Below are 13,994 nucleotides of genomic sequence, written 5' to 3'. Positions count from 1 at the left end.
AACGCTGGGCTATATACGCTGCGACGCAGGCTGGGAACGGTACAGTGTACCCACTTGAAACAGACCAGCTAACTACGTACATACCTAGATGATCCACTCGTACATACCTTGATGACCCACTCACACTCCGTGAGATCCAGATAAGCGCTCGGAGAGAATATGAGAAACATGTACCCCCGGTGCCCATGCAGAGCACGCGAACTTTGACGATGTGTCTAGGTAATCCAGCATTCGAAGCGTAATAATGAGCCTCCATGGTTCAGTCGATAACTTTGGGAGTCGATAGCGACTTGAATGGTGGGTCAGGACTCAGAGTGTTGCACAAAGACGACGGAAGGATTAATTACTCACTGTGGGATAGTATCTGAGCGAGTAAATAAGGTTTAGCCAAGAAAGCGGCCACCCACCCGTACCACCGATCCTACGTGCGGCAGAACTGTATTCATTCCCTGACGTACTTAGTTGGCGCCGCAGTCGGAATCGCCGGTCGGGAAAGCAGTCAGCATGCGATGGTACTGCGGCAGATGCGCGTGATGAGAACCTGCGATTGAATGCCACCGCACTACTTCGTGTAGACAGCTATCTCAATGACATCGTCGAGATCGCTGGTACTGAAGAGTGCTCCTAATGCGGGGAAGACATACATTGATACGCCCAGCACGAGCTCATGCCGATGTAACGCACATGGCCGGCCTTGACTGCGTCACGAAGTCAGCCGCCGGCTCATATATGCGCCGCATGGACGCACCGCACCGTCTCCTCAATAGGAGTATCGTAGTCGAAGCGATGACCTGAAAACCTCCGATTAGAGACACCCCGCGGAAAATATTTCCAGCAGCGCACATCGGAGCAGATCGATGTAGTCCACCTGGAGACATTCTAGGCTGGCCTTCACCGAGTCAAAGATGTGCTGAGGAACGCTGTCAAATCCTAAGCTAAATGCATGAGTGGTGATGTAGTACGTACCTTGCGACTGAGGCCCTTCTGGTTAATGACGCCGAGCTCTTCGGGCTTCATGTAATCTAGAAAAAGCGCGTTATACATTGAAGAAGTGGCAGGCAGCCTACGACGGAGGCTCTCATAGAGAGACAGTCGACGAGTTTCCTGTGTGAAATTCGCACCAGTAGTAGTACATGATCCGCCTCCGGCTCGCAATTTGGTCGTGTTCGGGGTGATGCCTTCAAAGCGGTGCGACACAGAATTGTCGTGGTGATGGTGACGGTCAAAGTCAAAAGTCCAACCATTGGCGTCTTGGAAGCGCCCTTTTCGGGCAATTTTGATGGGACTCTTGCCAAACACACCCAAACTCGTCCTACCGACGATCGTGGCACACATTGTGACCGAGCTATGATAAACGCAGACACCATGAATAATAAGAATCGAAAGCGATGGTAATCACGGAAAAGATGTAAGCAGTAGTACATGTGGCCATTGCTAGTCACCCTCAAAAGTGCCCGAAGACGGGTACAGGCACGTATGGTTCCGGGCAGCAGTGGTGCGCGTGAGCAATCCCGGTCCCAGCCTAGGGGACCAGGGAATTGAGCCGACGCCAAACATCTAGGATAAGAGTCAGCATGAGTGTGTATGACTGTGAGTATGGACGTCGCGGTTCACCTTCAGCGTCGGGAACATCTCGCGCTCCTCTTCCCGATACAACAGACTCAGGCTGTATTGGTTCTGCTTGGAGATGAACGGCGTAAGGTTTTGGGTGATGGCATCGTATTTATCCACGAAGCGCGCTCTGCGCGCGACGTACTCTGCACGGCTTGGACTGGTAGGAAGGCCGGATTAGTTGTAACATTCGCGAGCAACTCGAGATGGATGACTCACACTGGTACGCCCAGCAGGAGCTCATTCCGATGTAGCGGACCCACCCTGCCTTCACAATTTCGTCAAGGGCTCGCATCTATTATACAAGTCAGCGGGTGGATGCCTCAAGGTGCAATCAGCGACCCGAACGTACCGTCTCTTCGACAGGTGTGTCGTAGTCGAAGCCGTGACCTTTCCCAGTCGTCAGTAGATGTAACTCCCTCTCGTTTTTCCAGGAGCGCACATTGGAGGACGTCGATGTAGTCTAGTTGCAATCGCTTCAGGCTGGCCTGGACCGAGTCGAAGATGTACTGCGACGATATAGACCATGGTCAGGCGGAGACTTGGTCATGTAGAAGAAAGATGCACACCTTGCGATTGAGCCCCATCTGGTTTATAACGCCGAAGTCCCGCGGCGACTTGCCCTGCGCCCAGAAGTTGATTCCGTACTCCTTCATGACTGGAGCGTAGAGCTGCGGTGTAGGGGCTATCAGTCTTAGTCCGCAAGTGCTTATGGATGCTAGCCATACCTTGGTCATAACGACGATCTCCTCGCGAGGCAACTCCAGCTTCTTGATCGCGTTCCCGAGGATTATCTCAGAGAGACCGTTCGAGTAGTTCTGAACGGGAGAGAGTACGTTAGGGCAGAGTAAGCGTATATGTAACGACACACTCACGTTAGAGGTATCGAACGTCTGGATACCATGATCATACCTGCCGCAACAATCCGTCAGCATAAGATCGGAGGCATGGAGGTAAGACTACATACGCGAATTTGATGTGCTTGATCGCCTCTTCCTCAGGAAGAGCCCAGCTCTGGAACTCAGGAGAGCCGTACGACATGCACCCAAGGATAATTTTGGATACTTTCAATCCAGAGTTGCCGAGGCGTACTGAAGATCAAAGTGGCATCAGCGTACGACCTTGAGAGGGCGCGGCGATCTGCTCACCGTACTGCATCTTGGGCGACATCGTGAGCCGCGACAGTTCAGCGGGTATGTTTCCTCATCTCCAGTGTGGGAGGCCATTTTAAACGCTAGAGGCTCCTCAAAACGGCTGTAAGTCTTCAGCTGGGGTGTGGTAGAATGCATTCACTGCTGACGTACATGGTGGGACGGAAAGGAGAGTCAAGCGCCGGTCGGAACCTCGGCCGTCATCATCACGACACACGCAGCTCTTACACGGGACACCAATGGTGAGGATCGAAGTAGACCTACCCCGGATGAGAACATGGCTGACTGTGATTATCTTCTTGTGCGTCGATATAGTCCTCAGAAGCAACGATTGCCTCAGCCGTGTCCGAACGGAGTCAAACATGTTAACGGCGCCGTACATCATAGTACTAGTAGTAGTACCGTCGCCGATGTCCTCACTCTTCTCAACTATTGCATCATGAATGCCCGCTAATCTTGCTGGGTGTATACGGTTCCTCCAAGTACTTCACTTCCTCCTCTGTCAGGGTGACGTCGAGGCAGCCTTCGATCATGCCAAATTCAGGACGCTGACATATAAGAACAAAAGGAGTACTAACCAAGGATGTCCTCGAGGTTGGTCAGACTCGTCGTCCCTATGATGGGAGCGCTCACGCCAGGCTTCGTGAGCATCCAAGCCAGCGAGACCTGAGCCATGCTGACGCCCTTCTTCTTCGCAATCTCGTCGATCCTGCGATCGCCTAGATCAGCTGACTGTCACGACGGAACCGCGGGGATGAAATGCCGTACCGAGTTGTGAGGGTGTCCAAGAACGGCATGTCGTATGTGGCTGAGAACTTGTCTGTCTTGCCACGGAGCGTCGCATCCCGGGTTGTACGCGTCAGGAGACCTCGTCCAAGAGGGGACCAAGGAATTGCCCCGACGCCGAACATCTGAGAAAATACACAGCACATCAGTGCCTTCATCGCTTCGGGCTTTAGGAGAAACCCGAGCTGACCTTGAGCGTCGGGAACATTTCGCGCTCCTCCTCGCGGTACAGCAAGCTGTAGTGGTTCTGCATGGAGACGAACGGGGTGAGGTTGTGCGTGATAGCGTAGTCTGCAAGTTCGTGTCGTTAGCGAGAGTCTTCAACGACATGAATGGGCAAACGTACTCTGCATGGCGTGGACTACAGACGGATGCATGTCAGTACCGATTTCTCCGAATACCGGGGGAGGACATACACTGGTACGCCCAGCACGAGCTCATGCCGATGTAGCGCACCCATCCGGCCTTGACGACATCATGGAGGGCTTGCATCTACCGCAAATCAGCCAGGATTTCATGCATATGGGTAAACAGACGCACCGTCTCCTCAATGGGTGTGTCGTAATCGAAGCGGTGGCCTGTGGAACTGATTAATCAATGTTACTCGTCGAGACGTTATCCGCGCGCACATTGCAAGAGATCGATGTAATCGACTTGCAGACGCTTGAGGCTAGCTTGAACCGAGTCGAAGATGTGCTGAAAGATACACAACCTGCTCAACCAAAGGATCGCGCGGTTGTTTTGGGTATGCGCACATACCTTGCGGTTGAGGCCCTTCTGGTTGATGACGCCGACTTCTTCCGGACTCTTCCCCGTATACCACAGGTTCGTACCATACTCCTTCATGACAGGGCTGAAGAGCTGCCGAACGTTGAGTCCACGTTCGCGACCGCGGTAAGATACACGTACCTTCGTCATGATGACGAGCTCCTCGCGCGGAAGTTCCAACTTCTTGATCGCGTTGCCAAGAATGATCTCCGAGAGACCGTTTGAGTACACCTATACGAGCCATATGGTGAGAATACGCGGATCGCAACTGGACAAGGCGCGCGCACGTTGGCAGTATCGAAGGTTTGGATGCCGTGATCATAACTAGGAAGACAACCACGCACGTCAATACTAGGGATCGACAGTTTGATCAATGCAGATCACGAACGCGAATTTGATGTGCTTGATGGCTTCCTCTTCCGGAAGCACCCAGCTTTGCCACTCCGGGGAGCCGTACGACATGCATCCTAGAATGATTCTGGACACCTTCAATCCGGAGTTTCCGAGACGAACTGTACATTGAAGGTGTGTCAGAGAATAGACGCCAGCGATTGAGGAGCAATATACCATATTGCATCTTGGGTGCCATAGTGGGTCCAGTGGTGTGCGCCGCGTTCAAGTTGGGGACAGGACCGCCGGGGCCAACGATGGGCTATATACGCTGCGGGGCAGGCTGGGAACGTACCAACCAATTGAGCTGACTACGCACATACCTAGATAACCCACCCCCACTCCGTAAGATCGAGACCGATCACCGATAAGCGAGCAGATATTCCCCGCTCGGAGAAAACATGACATGCCCCGCCTGAACATCACGTACCCTCCGGTGCCCATGCAGAGCGCGCGGTCTTTGACAATAGGTGTAAGCGTACCAGTTTAGCTTTGACAATTAGCCTCCATGGCTCGGTCTGTAACCTTCGGAATCGATAGGGGCAATGGTGCGTCAGAATGTTACAGAAAGAGGACGGAAGGATGGTTTACCCACTGTGGGATGCTATCTGAGTGAATAAGGTTTAGGCGAGAACACGGTCACCCGTCCGTGCCACCGAGCCTACACGCGTGGCAGAACTGTGTTCATCCCCTGACGTAGTTGGCGGCGGAGGAATCGCCGGTCGGGAAAGCAGTCAGCATGAAATGGTGCGGCCGCGGATGCGCGTGATGAGAACATGCGAATCAATGCCACTGCCTTAAGTACCTCGTGTGATCGGCAATCTTAACATCATCGTCGAGATCGCTGGTACTGAGAAGTGCAAGGATGATGGTAACGGTCGAAGGAGTGAGCAGCGTTAGACCGTTTCAGGTAACTTTGATGGAGCTCTTGCCAAATAGGGCCAAACACATCCTACAATTTTCGAATAGTATTCCCCATCGATACTGAGTACAAAAACGGTAGTTTACACTGAGAGAGCTTCATTCAACGTACGTACCACATCCATCTCCATATCATACACCTTTGGCCCTCGATGTCAGCTTTAGGAGTGACCGATGACCTTGTTGGGCTTGTACGGCTCCTCGAGGTACTTGACCTCCTCCTCCGTGAGAGTGACGTCAAGGCAGCCTCAAGTCACATGAGTAACTCAGTACTTACGTGGGAGAACCAGATAGAGATGGAGACTCACCGAGGATATCCTCGAGATTGGCCATACTCGTCGTGCCGATGATAGGTGCGGTTACTTGGGGTTTCGTGAGCATCCACGCTAGCGCTATCTGCGCCATGCTGACGCCCTTCTTCTTCGCAACCTCGTCAATCCTGGGAGGTCCGAACATCAATGAGGACGGCCAAGGTTACTCGCACATCTTACCGCACCTGATGGTAAGAGCGTCCAGGAACGGAATGTCGAAAGTGGATGCGTATCGATCCGTCTTTCCACGAAGCGTCGCGTCACGAACTGTGCGCGTCAGCAAGCCTCGTCCGAGAGGGGACCAAGGAATCGAGCCAACGCCGAACATCTGATCGAGATCTCGAGTGAACAAATGTCCTTTTAGGCATGGGGAAGAGGCGGACCTTCAGCGTTGGGAACATCTCGCGCTCCTCCTCGCGGTAGAGCAAGCTATAGTGATTCTGCATGGAGATGAACGGCGTGAGGTTGTGCGTGATGGCGTAGTCTGCAATATTCTGCTCTCAGACTGGTGTATTATGCCCAGAGCGCGTGTTCGGCTTACTCTGCATCGCGTGGACTAACCGATAACCTCATGTCAGTCCCAAATTATCCAGGATGGTGCAACCAAAACCACTCACACTGGTACGCCCAACACGAGCTCATGCCGATGTAGCGCACATAGCCAGCCTTGACGACGTCATGCAGCGCTTGCATCTACGTCATGAACTCAACCGGCAGCTCGCATACAAACGGAAGGTGCGCACCGTCTCCTCAATGGGTGTATCGTAGTCAAAACGGTGACCTAAAAACCCTGATGAGAGGCGCTCCCGCCAATAATCGCAGCAACGCACATTGCAGCAGATCGATATAATCCAACTGAAGCCGCTGAAGGCTAGCCTTGACCGAGTCGAAGATATGCTACGCGACGCAGTCAGATTTTGAGCCGAGTTTAGACGTAGTAGACTAGGAATAGTGCGCACCTTGCGATTGAGTCCTTTCTGGTTGATCACGCCGAGCTCTTCGGGCGTCTTACCGATGGCCGCCAAGTTCATGCCGTACTCTTTCAACACAGGGCTGTGCAGCTGGACCCCGGGCGATCAGCCATAAAAGCCCATCCTCGGACAAGGAACCTTACCTTCGTCATGATGACAATCTCTTCGCGAGGCAAGCCCAACTTCTTGATGGCGTTTCCAAGAATGATCTCCGACATCCCGTTGGAGTACACCTGCACGAGAAGCTTCAGAATAAATACAATACACACATGTGCGAACCACTCACATTCGCGGTGTCAAAGCTTTGGATACCGTGGTCGTACCTGATGGAATGCGGGCCCTCAGTTGGATCGACGCTTCAATCAAAGGCAAACCACGCACGCGAACTTGATATGCTTGATAGCCTCTTCTTCGGGAAGAATCCAGCTCTGCCAGTCGGGAGAGCCATACGACATGCATCCCAGGATGATTCTGGACACCTTCAGTCCGGAGTTTCCGAGACGAACTGCGCATCATATACATCAGCGCCCGGGTTCGGCGACCTAGAAAAGGTGAAAAGGAAAGGGCTGCTCACCATACTGCATCTTGGGCGCCATCGTTGAAGTCTCCAATGGTCAGCGATGAGGATTGAGTTCGCCTTGACGGGTGACGTCTCCAGCAGAGGTATATATGCTCGCAACGTCAAGCGCCTGGGAAAGCTGTAGCTAACATTAAGCCAAACTGTTCAGCTGACAGCATTCGACTTGCTTCTAACATAGAGATAGTACCCACCCATTCTCCGATGATCTAGACTGAGAAGCTCTCAGATAAGCGAAACGTTCACCGTTCAGGGAGCTTGCTTGCGCAGAATATGATCTTGATATGTCGGGCTCAAGTCTGAATCACAAGTTCAGATATCTAGAAAACCTCATTACAGAATGCGCGATAAGGGCAGGGCAAATGAATTTCTTACCGTGTTACTTGCACGCCGCTGAGAAATAAGGTTGGGTGGCATCCATGGGAACACGGCATCCCGAGGTGCCGCTGGATCCATTCGCGTCCACGCTGCATTCACCACTGACGTAGCAGACCGTGTGACAAATATATTCCGGTCGGGCGATGCTGTCGTGTATACAAAGCCAGTCAGGGTTGGCAGAATCAGAGAGAATCGCTGTTCGGGACTTACCGGCACTCGTGACCCATGTTTACAAGGCACATCTCTAAATACCGTTGTGGTTGTTGTGCTGCTGTAATTCGTGATGATATTCTTGCTCCGAAAACAGGACGCGCACAGGCCGAGCGATGGCTGGTACTTAAGGGGATGGTGATGAGGGTCGTGGTCGAACGTCAGGGGGAGACCTTTGATGTACCTTTTTAGGAAACTTTGATGAAGCTCTTGCCAAACAGTGTCAAACTCATCCTACGGACTCGCATGACATCATCGCGGAATGATGATCACATTGAAACGCAAATACAACACATCATACTGACTGGAAGACGGGCACAATTGTTCTCTAATAATTCGTCATGTGGAATCATCACGTACGCTCTCGACGTCTACAGAACGCTCCTAGTTTCAGAAGTGCCCGATCACGTTGTTGGGCTTGTACGGCTCCTCAAGGTACTTGACTTCTTCCTCGGTGAGGGCGACGTCAAGACAACCTTGGATGACAATGAATTAGTGCTTCCCAAAACAGACTACTATAGCAGAACGGCTCACCGAGTATGTCCTCGAGATTGGCCAGACTGGTCGTCCCAATAATGGGGGCGGTTACGCCAGGCTTGGTGAGCATCCACGCCAGCGAGATCTGTGCCATGCTAAAACCCTTCTTCTTCGCGATCTCGGCAATCCTATAGATCCCGAAAATCAGCACAATGGATGAGGACAGCCCGCATATCTTCCCGTACCTGGTGGTAAGGGCATCCAGGAACGGGATGTCGTACGTGGACGCGTACTTGTCCGTCTTGCCGCGGAGGCTCGCATCGCGGACTGTGCGTGTGAGCATACCACGCCCCAGCGGAGACCAGGGGATCGAGCCGACACCGAACATCTAAGAGACGGAGACGACGCCCTGTGAGCATGCCGATATCGCTTCACTCGCGTGCGCACCCGGCTTACCTTGAGAGTCGGGAACATCTCGCGCTCCTCTTCGCGATACAGCAAGCTGTAGTGGTTCTGCATGGAGACGAACGGAGTGAGGTTGTGCGTGATAGCGTAGTCTGCAAGTTCGCGCCGTTAGCGAGAGTCTTGGACGGCATGAATGCCCAAACGTACTCTGCATGGCGTGGACTACAGATGGATGTAGGTCAGTACCGAACTCTCCAAATACAGGGGGAGGACATACACTGGTACGCCCAGCACGAGCTCATGCCGATGTAACGCACATAGCCGGCTTTGACGACATCATGCAAAGCTTGCATCTGCATCACGAGGTCAGTCACTGGCTCATATGCACGCCAAATGGACGCACCGTCTCCTCAATAGGAGTATCGTAGTCGAAGCGGTGACCTGAGATACCAATCAGACACGTCCTCATCCCCCGAGAGAATCTCACATTGAAGAAGATCGATGTAGTCCACCTGCAGACGCTCGAGGCTAGCCTTGACCGAGTCAAAGATGTGCTATGGGACGTTGTCAGATCCAGGACCAAGTGCATGCGTGGTAGAGTAGTGCGTACCTTGCGGCTGAGGCCCTTCTGATTAATCACGCCGAGCTCTTCGGGCTTCTTGCCGAGAGCCGCCAGGTTCATGCCGTACTCTTTCAGCACAGGGCTCCAGAGCTTCGTTCGGGGTGTTCAGTCAAGCTGGAAGCGTTTTTGGACGAGACGAACCTTGGTCATAATGACGAGCTCTTCCCGGGGCAAGCCCAACTTCTTGATGGCGTTTCCAAGAATGACCTCTGAGAGACCGTTCGAGTACGCCTGCAATCATCTCTCGCTGAGAACCGGGATATTGCGCAACATGATGACGGTGAACTCACGTTTGCGGTGTCGAATGTTTGGATACCATGGTCATACCTGACGGAATGCACGTCAGCCGGAATCGACACTCAAGCAAGATACGTACGCAAACTTGATGTGTTTGATGGCCTCTTCCTCGGGAAGAATCCAGCTCTGCCAGTCGGGAGAGCCATACGACATGCACCCCAGGATGATCCTGGACACCTTCAGTCCAGAGTTCCCCAGGCGAACTACACGTCAAGGATCAGCATCCGCATCGGTCTGCTCGAACAAGCACGCACCATACTGCATCTTAGGAGCCATCGTGGTAGTCTCAGGGTTCGAAGTGGTGTGAGGATTGAGTGTCCGGTGAGAGCTTGAGGGGTAACGTCTTCAGGCGGGGTATATATGCTCGGAATGTCAAGCGCCTGGGAATGCTATGGCTAACACTGTGCCAAACAATTCAGCTGGAGCGTCCCACTCGCTCCCGAGCATCGAGATAGAACCCACACATCCTCCGAGCATCACTGAGGTAGATCCGATCTCAGATACGGAAGTCTCTTCCCGTTCGTTGGGAGGCGGCGTGCGTCCTTGTGTATCCATCCTAGCGGATCTGATCCCGATACATTGGGCCCATTTTGAAGTCCTCAGTCGGACACCTGCATTAGCCTGAGTAATGAACAAATCCCATGAGCTCTATGCTATGTACGCAAGGTGTAGTCAAAAAGATCAGATAGCTTACCCCGCCACGCTGCCGGACAACCAGGTTTCCTCGGTATCAGTGGGAACGCCATCAGAAAAACCTGCACAGCTCTGAGGACCTCTGAACCAGTACGTTCAGACGTCCTCAGAACTCGTCAGAGGTCTCAGGGTTCAGTACCAAATTTTCGACCTCCCTAAATCGCTTTTTCTCGGTTGCAGCTGTCAAGATACTGGTCAGATATGTAGCTCTGAGCGTATTACGGCCGCGGGCAGTGCTGTAGTTGCGGGAGAACACACCTCGCAAGCGCTAGCCAGGACCGGCCAGAGCGTCTAGAGGTTGCGCATTTTACTGATGGCGGCATGTCGCCGCCAGCGCCATGACCTCATCCACGATCACGGTTGGATCTGGGTTGGATTCACCACTAGCGTAGTGAGCGTTGTCCAAGGCATATACGCCGGTCGGGAGACTTGTACGCACTGGTACATACGTATCAGGTCGGGCCTAAGATCAGCATATTCGCTGCTCGGGGCTTACCGGCAGCATGGCTGCAGCTTTCAGGGCGCGCGCCAGATGCATCCTAGAAAAGGCGGGTTATGTATCGCAGAATGGCAGGCATCCTACGACAGAGGCAGTCATTGAGGAGCTGTTGACAAGTTTCCTGAATATTCGCACCAGCACGATTTGGTCATGGTCGGGGTGATGCCTTCAAAGCGGTGCAACGCAGATCATTTCCTACGAATGAGGCACAATCTGGCACAACCGACCAGGGGCATACATTGCGGAGATCGTGGCAATCTGGTACTCGGAAATGCCGTGGTGATGGTGACGGTCGAAGTGACAAAGTCCAACCCTAGCGTCTTCGAAGCGCCCTTTTCGGGAAATTCTGATGGGGCTCTTGCCAAACACACCCAAACTCGTCCTACCGACGACCGTGACCCACATCGCGACCGAGCAACGATAAACGCAGATAATATGAAGAATACGGATTGCGAGTGATGGTAAGGACAGAAAAGACGTAAGCAGCAGTACATGTCGCCATTAATTGTCACCCTCAAGAGTGTCCGAAGATAGGTACAGGCACGTAGGGCTCCTCGAGGGAGCGCATCTCCTCCGCACTCAGCTCTACTTCGACGCTCCCTGTATGCCGACTTAGTTAGAGCATATTCAACAAAGCATTTCGGGGAAGCGACGCACCGATAAGGTCCTGCAGCTTCTCCAGGCTAGTCGGGCCGACGATTGGGGCAGTGACGCCTTCCTTGTGCATGAGCCACGCGAGACTGATCTGGGCCATGCTAACGCCCTTCTTTTTCGCAAGTTCCTCGACACTGTCCAGGAATTGGTGGTCAATTTGGAAGTTATAAGGGTAAGACACGCACCGCTCGACAATGGGCTGGGTAGCGGCGCTCTTGTACTTCTCCAGCGAACTGCGCGTCGTGGCTTCAGCTGGGCACGAATGAGGACAGCAGACCAGCACTTACGGGTCACCCTTGCCCCGGATAGTAGCGGTCTGCGCGCTCAGCGGGCGGGTGAGTAGACCCTTGGCAAGAGGGGACCAAGGGGTCGACCCGACGCCGAGCATCTATGACCCGAATGAGTCACCGTTCCAGGAACGAAGCACAGGGGCTCACCTTGAGAGTAGGGAACATTTCGCGCTCCTCTTCGCGGTATAGGAGGTTGTAGTGGTTCTGCATGGAGATGAACGGGGTGAGGTTGTTCTTGATGGCGTAGTCTACGGATCGCCGTTAGCGTGAGATCACAGTGCTAGAAGCTCAAGTTGGATATACTCTGCATAACCTGGACTGTTCAAGAACGGCTCATCAGCATATGTAGACAGTAAACCCCTATTGATAACAGTAGACGTACACTGGTAGGCCCAGCATGAGCTCATGCCGATGTAGCGCACGTAGCCCGCTTGGACGACATCATGAAGAGCGCGCATCTACGGAAAAGAGTGAGACCTTTGCAGTAATATCCGAGAAGAATGAGGCCGTGCCGTCTCCTCAATCGAGGTATCGGGATCGAAGCGGTGGCCTACGAGCCGAGGTCAATAAATAAGGGCGGAACATTGATATCGGAAGTACGCACATTGCAAGACATCGATGTATTCGAGCTGCATCCGCGCAAGAGCAGCCTTCACCGCGTCGAAGATGTACTGCAGCCGTACTCAGCATACAGCCAGGCCCGAGAGTACCGAGAGCGCACGGGGCGGACTGACCTTACGGTTGAGACCCTTCTGGTTGACGATCCCGTTGCGCTCCGGATCCGCGTACTTCTGATGGGCCTCGGGGTCGTCGAGCGAGATGAACGGGAGACCGATCTGACGAAAGCGATGTCAGTCGAAGCGTCGGGACGGGGGGGGGTAGCTCTCGCACCTTAGTCATAATGACGAGCTCCTCGCGTGGGAGATTCAGCTTCCGAATCGCATTGCCAAGGTACTTCTCAGCGAGGCCCATCGAATAGATCTGCATACCAGTCAGCACTCCCGTCAGGGCATGGGGCGGACGGTCCACTCACGTTCGCAGTGTCGAAGGTCTGTATGCCGTTCTCGTAGCTGAGCGCACATCAGTCACGGAAGACGTTGAGACCAACAGTCCCGCAACGTACGCAAGCTTAACCTGGGCAGTGGCGGCTTCCTCGTCGATGGTCGCCCATGGGAGGAACTTCGGGTTGCCCCAGAGCGCGGTGCCCAGTATGATCTTCGAAACCTTGAGACCCGAGTTTCCAAGGCGCACTACATATCATAGTAGAGAAACTGGGTGTCAGCGAGTAGACATACGCGAGGCATCGTTGGACGAAGTACTGACCGTATTTCATCTTGTTCACGATGGCGGCCATCGTGCTGAGGGTTCAGGCGGCTGATCTGAGGTTGTCTGAGGGTCGCAAGTGGTAGACTGAGAGGACAAGATAAGTCGCTGCTTGTTGCTGGTTAACCACCGGTAAGGGAGGCGTCAATATATACGACGGGTACTTCGGACATCTAGTGGGTGCCTGCCCTTTTCGGTGTTGTGGCCTATCTGAAGTGCCGAGGCGACATCACTGGCACGACATCTGTAGACTGCGGTGAGCTATGATTTTCGGAATCGCAGCTCGCAGGATGATAGCAATACCATATCCTCCCGTGGTATGGTCCGACGTCAACGTGGTAGAAACTTGAATGGCTGGCATGAAAGCGGCGAGCGGTTGTCGTCATACGACTCGGGAAGCTGGGACACAAGTCTCCAAGTCCGAAGAACATTCCTGACATACAGCTTCTTTCCCTTGAACGATATTTCGAAGTGACAGTAAACCAGGAGAACTCGAATAATGACATGCCAACGATGTTGAACGATCTCACTGGCAGGGGGGTACAAGTAGATTAGCGCTCGGATCCAGGTGTGGGTCAGGTACCGGCAATCAGCCGGGCCGGGAGGCAGGGTGCGGCAGAGATTCTGCGGGTTTCGAGCGCAAACCACACGGACGCGCGT

General features: G+C 53.4%; 6 protein-coding genes across 6 annotated transcripts; all 6 read right to left on the bottom strand.

Moving 5' to 3' along the window:
* Nucleotides 1-102: 102 nt before the first annotated feature.
* L226DRAFT_207291 (uncharacterized protein) lies at nt 103-1,233 on the bottom strand. The gene is made up of 7 exons (XM_067672875.1): nt 1,122-1,233; nt 967-1,022; nt 844-910; nt 749-791; nt 645-698; nt 352-457; nt 103-289 (listed from the first exon to the last, which is right to left on the bottom strand). Exons 2-7 carry the CDS (start codon nt 1,015-1,017, stop codon nt 260-262), a joined length of 351 nt encoding a protein of 116 aa, XP_067531897.1. The 5' UTR covers nt 1,018-1,022; nt 1,122-1,233; the 3' UTR covers nt 103-259.
* A 285-nt stretch (nt 1,234-1,518) lies between these two features.
* On the bottom strand, nt 1,519-2,916 carry L226DRAFT_207314 (Aldo/keto reductase). The gene is made up of 10 exons (XM_067672876.1): nt 2,760-2,916; nt 2,579-2,702; nt 2,487-2,523; nt 2,340-2,429; nt 2,181-2,282; nt 2,054-2,120; nt 1,964-2,001; nt 1,831-1,906; nt 1,615-1,771; nt 1,519-1,557 (listed from the first exon to the last, which is right to left on the bottom strand). The coding sequence occupies exons 1-9, from the start codon at nt 2,779-2,781 to the stop codon at nt 1,662-1,664; spliced, it is 666 nt and encodes a 221-aa protein (XP_067531896.1). The 5' UTR covers nt 2,782-2,916; the 3' UTR covers nt 1,519-1,557; nt 1,615-1,661.
* A 283-nt stretch (nt 2,917-3,199) lies between these two features.
* L226DRAFT_574079 (Aldo/keto reductase) lies at nt 3,200-4,905 on the bottom strand (the record flags this gene model as incomplete). Its single annotated transcript, XM_067684972.1, has 13 exons — nt 3,200-3,285; nt 3,341-3,471; nt 3,531-3,673; nt 3,739-3,839; nt 3,895-3,909; nt 3,965-4,040; nt 4,089-4,126; nt 4,178-4,244; nt 4,308-4,409; nt 4,458-4,547; nt 4,604-4,640; nt 4,705-4,828; nt 4,884-4,905. 13 exons carry the CDS (start codon nt 4,903-4,905, stop codon nt 3,200-3,202), a joined length of 1,032 nt encoding a protein of 343 aa, XP_067531895.1.
* A 738-nt stretch (nt 4,906-5,643) lies between these two features.
* Nucleotides 5,644-7,606, bottom strand: L226DRAFT_615603 (Aldo/keto reductase). Its single transcript, XM_067686800.1, has 13 exons — nt 7,484-7,606; nt 7,291-7,414; nt 7,196-7,232; nt 7,053-7,142; nt 6,898-6,999; nt 6,769-6,835; nt 6,682-6,719; nt 6,556-6,631; nt 6,480-6,494; nt 6,322-6,422; nt 6,124-6,266; nt 5,936-6,066; nt 5,644-5,874 (listed from the first exon to the last, which is right to left on the bottom strand). Exons 1-13 carry the CDS (start codon nt 7,503-7,505, stop codon nt 5,789-5,791), a joined length of 1,032 nt encoding a protein of 343 aa, XP_067531894.1. The 5' UTR covers nt 7,506-7,606; the 3' UTR covers nt 5,644-5,788.
* Nucleotides 7,607-8,464: 858 nt separating this feature from the next.
* On the bottom strand, nt 8,465-10,151 carry L226DRAFT_574077 (Aldo/keto reductase; the record flags this gene model as incomplete). Its single annotated transcript, XM_067684971.1, has 13 exons — nt 8,465-8,550; nt 8,609-8,739; nt 8,797-8,939; nt 9,008-9,108; nt 9,164-9,178; nt 9,234-9,309; nt 9,360-9,397; nt 9,444-9,510; nt 9,567-9,668; nt 9,720-9,809; nt 9,869-9,905; nt 9,955-10,078; nt 10,130-10,151. The coding sequence occupies 13 exons, from the start codon at nt 10,149-10,151 to the stop codon at nt 8,465-8,467; spliced, it is 1,032 nt and encodes a 343-aa protein (XP_067531893.1).
* Nucleotides 10,152-11,534: 1,383 nt separating this feature from the next.
* Nucleotides 11,535-13,857, bottom strand: L226DRAFT_538187 (Aldo/keto reductase). Its single transcript, XM_067681444.1, has 16 exons — nt 13,638-13,857; nt 13,523-13,578; nt 13,335-13,452; nt 13,135-13,261; nt 13,045-13,081; nt 12,903-12,992; nt 12,746-12,847; nt 12,616-12,682; nt 12,524-12,561; nt 12,394-12,469; nt 12,315-12,329; nt 12,159-12,259; nt 12,009-12,109; nt 11,907-11,954; nt 11,725-11,855; nt 11,535-11,667 (listed from the first exon to the last, which is right to left on the bottom strand). The coding sequence occupies exons 3-16, from the start codon at nt 13,363-13,365 to the stop codon at nt 11,582-11,584; spliced, it is 1,050 nt and encodes a 349-aa protein (XP_067531892.1). The 5' UTR covers nt 13,366-13,452; nt 13,523-13,578; nt 13,638-13,857; the 3' UTR covers nt 11,535-11,581.
* Nucleotides 13,858-13,994: the final 137 nt, after the last annotated feature.

Source organism: Lentinus tigrinus (assembly GCF_003813185.1).
Source record: "Lentinus tigrinus ALCF2SS1-7 unplaced genomic scaffold L226scaffold_30, whole genome shotgun sequence".
Taxonomy (NCBI): domain Eukaryota; kingdom Fungi; phylum Basidiomycota; class Agaricomycetes; order Polyporales; family Polyporaceae; genus Lentinus; species Lentinus tigrinus.
Note: the sequence above shows the minus strand (reverse complement) of the source record. Positions and strands in the feature narration are given on the sequence as shown.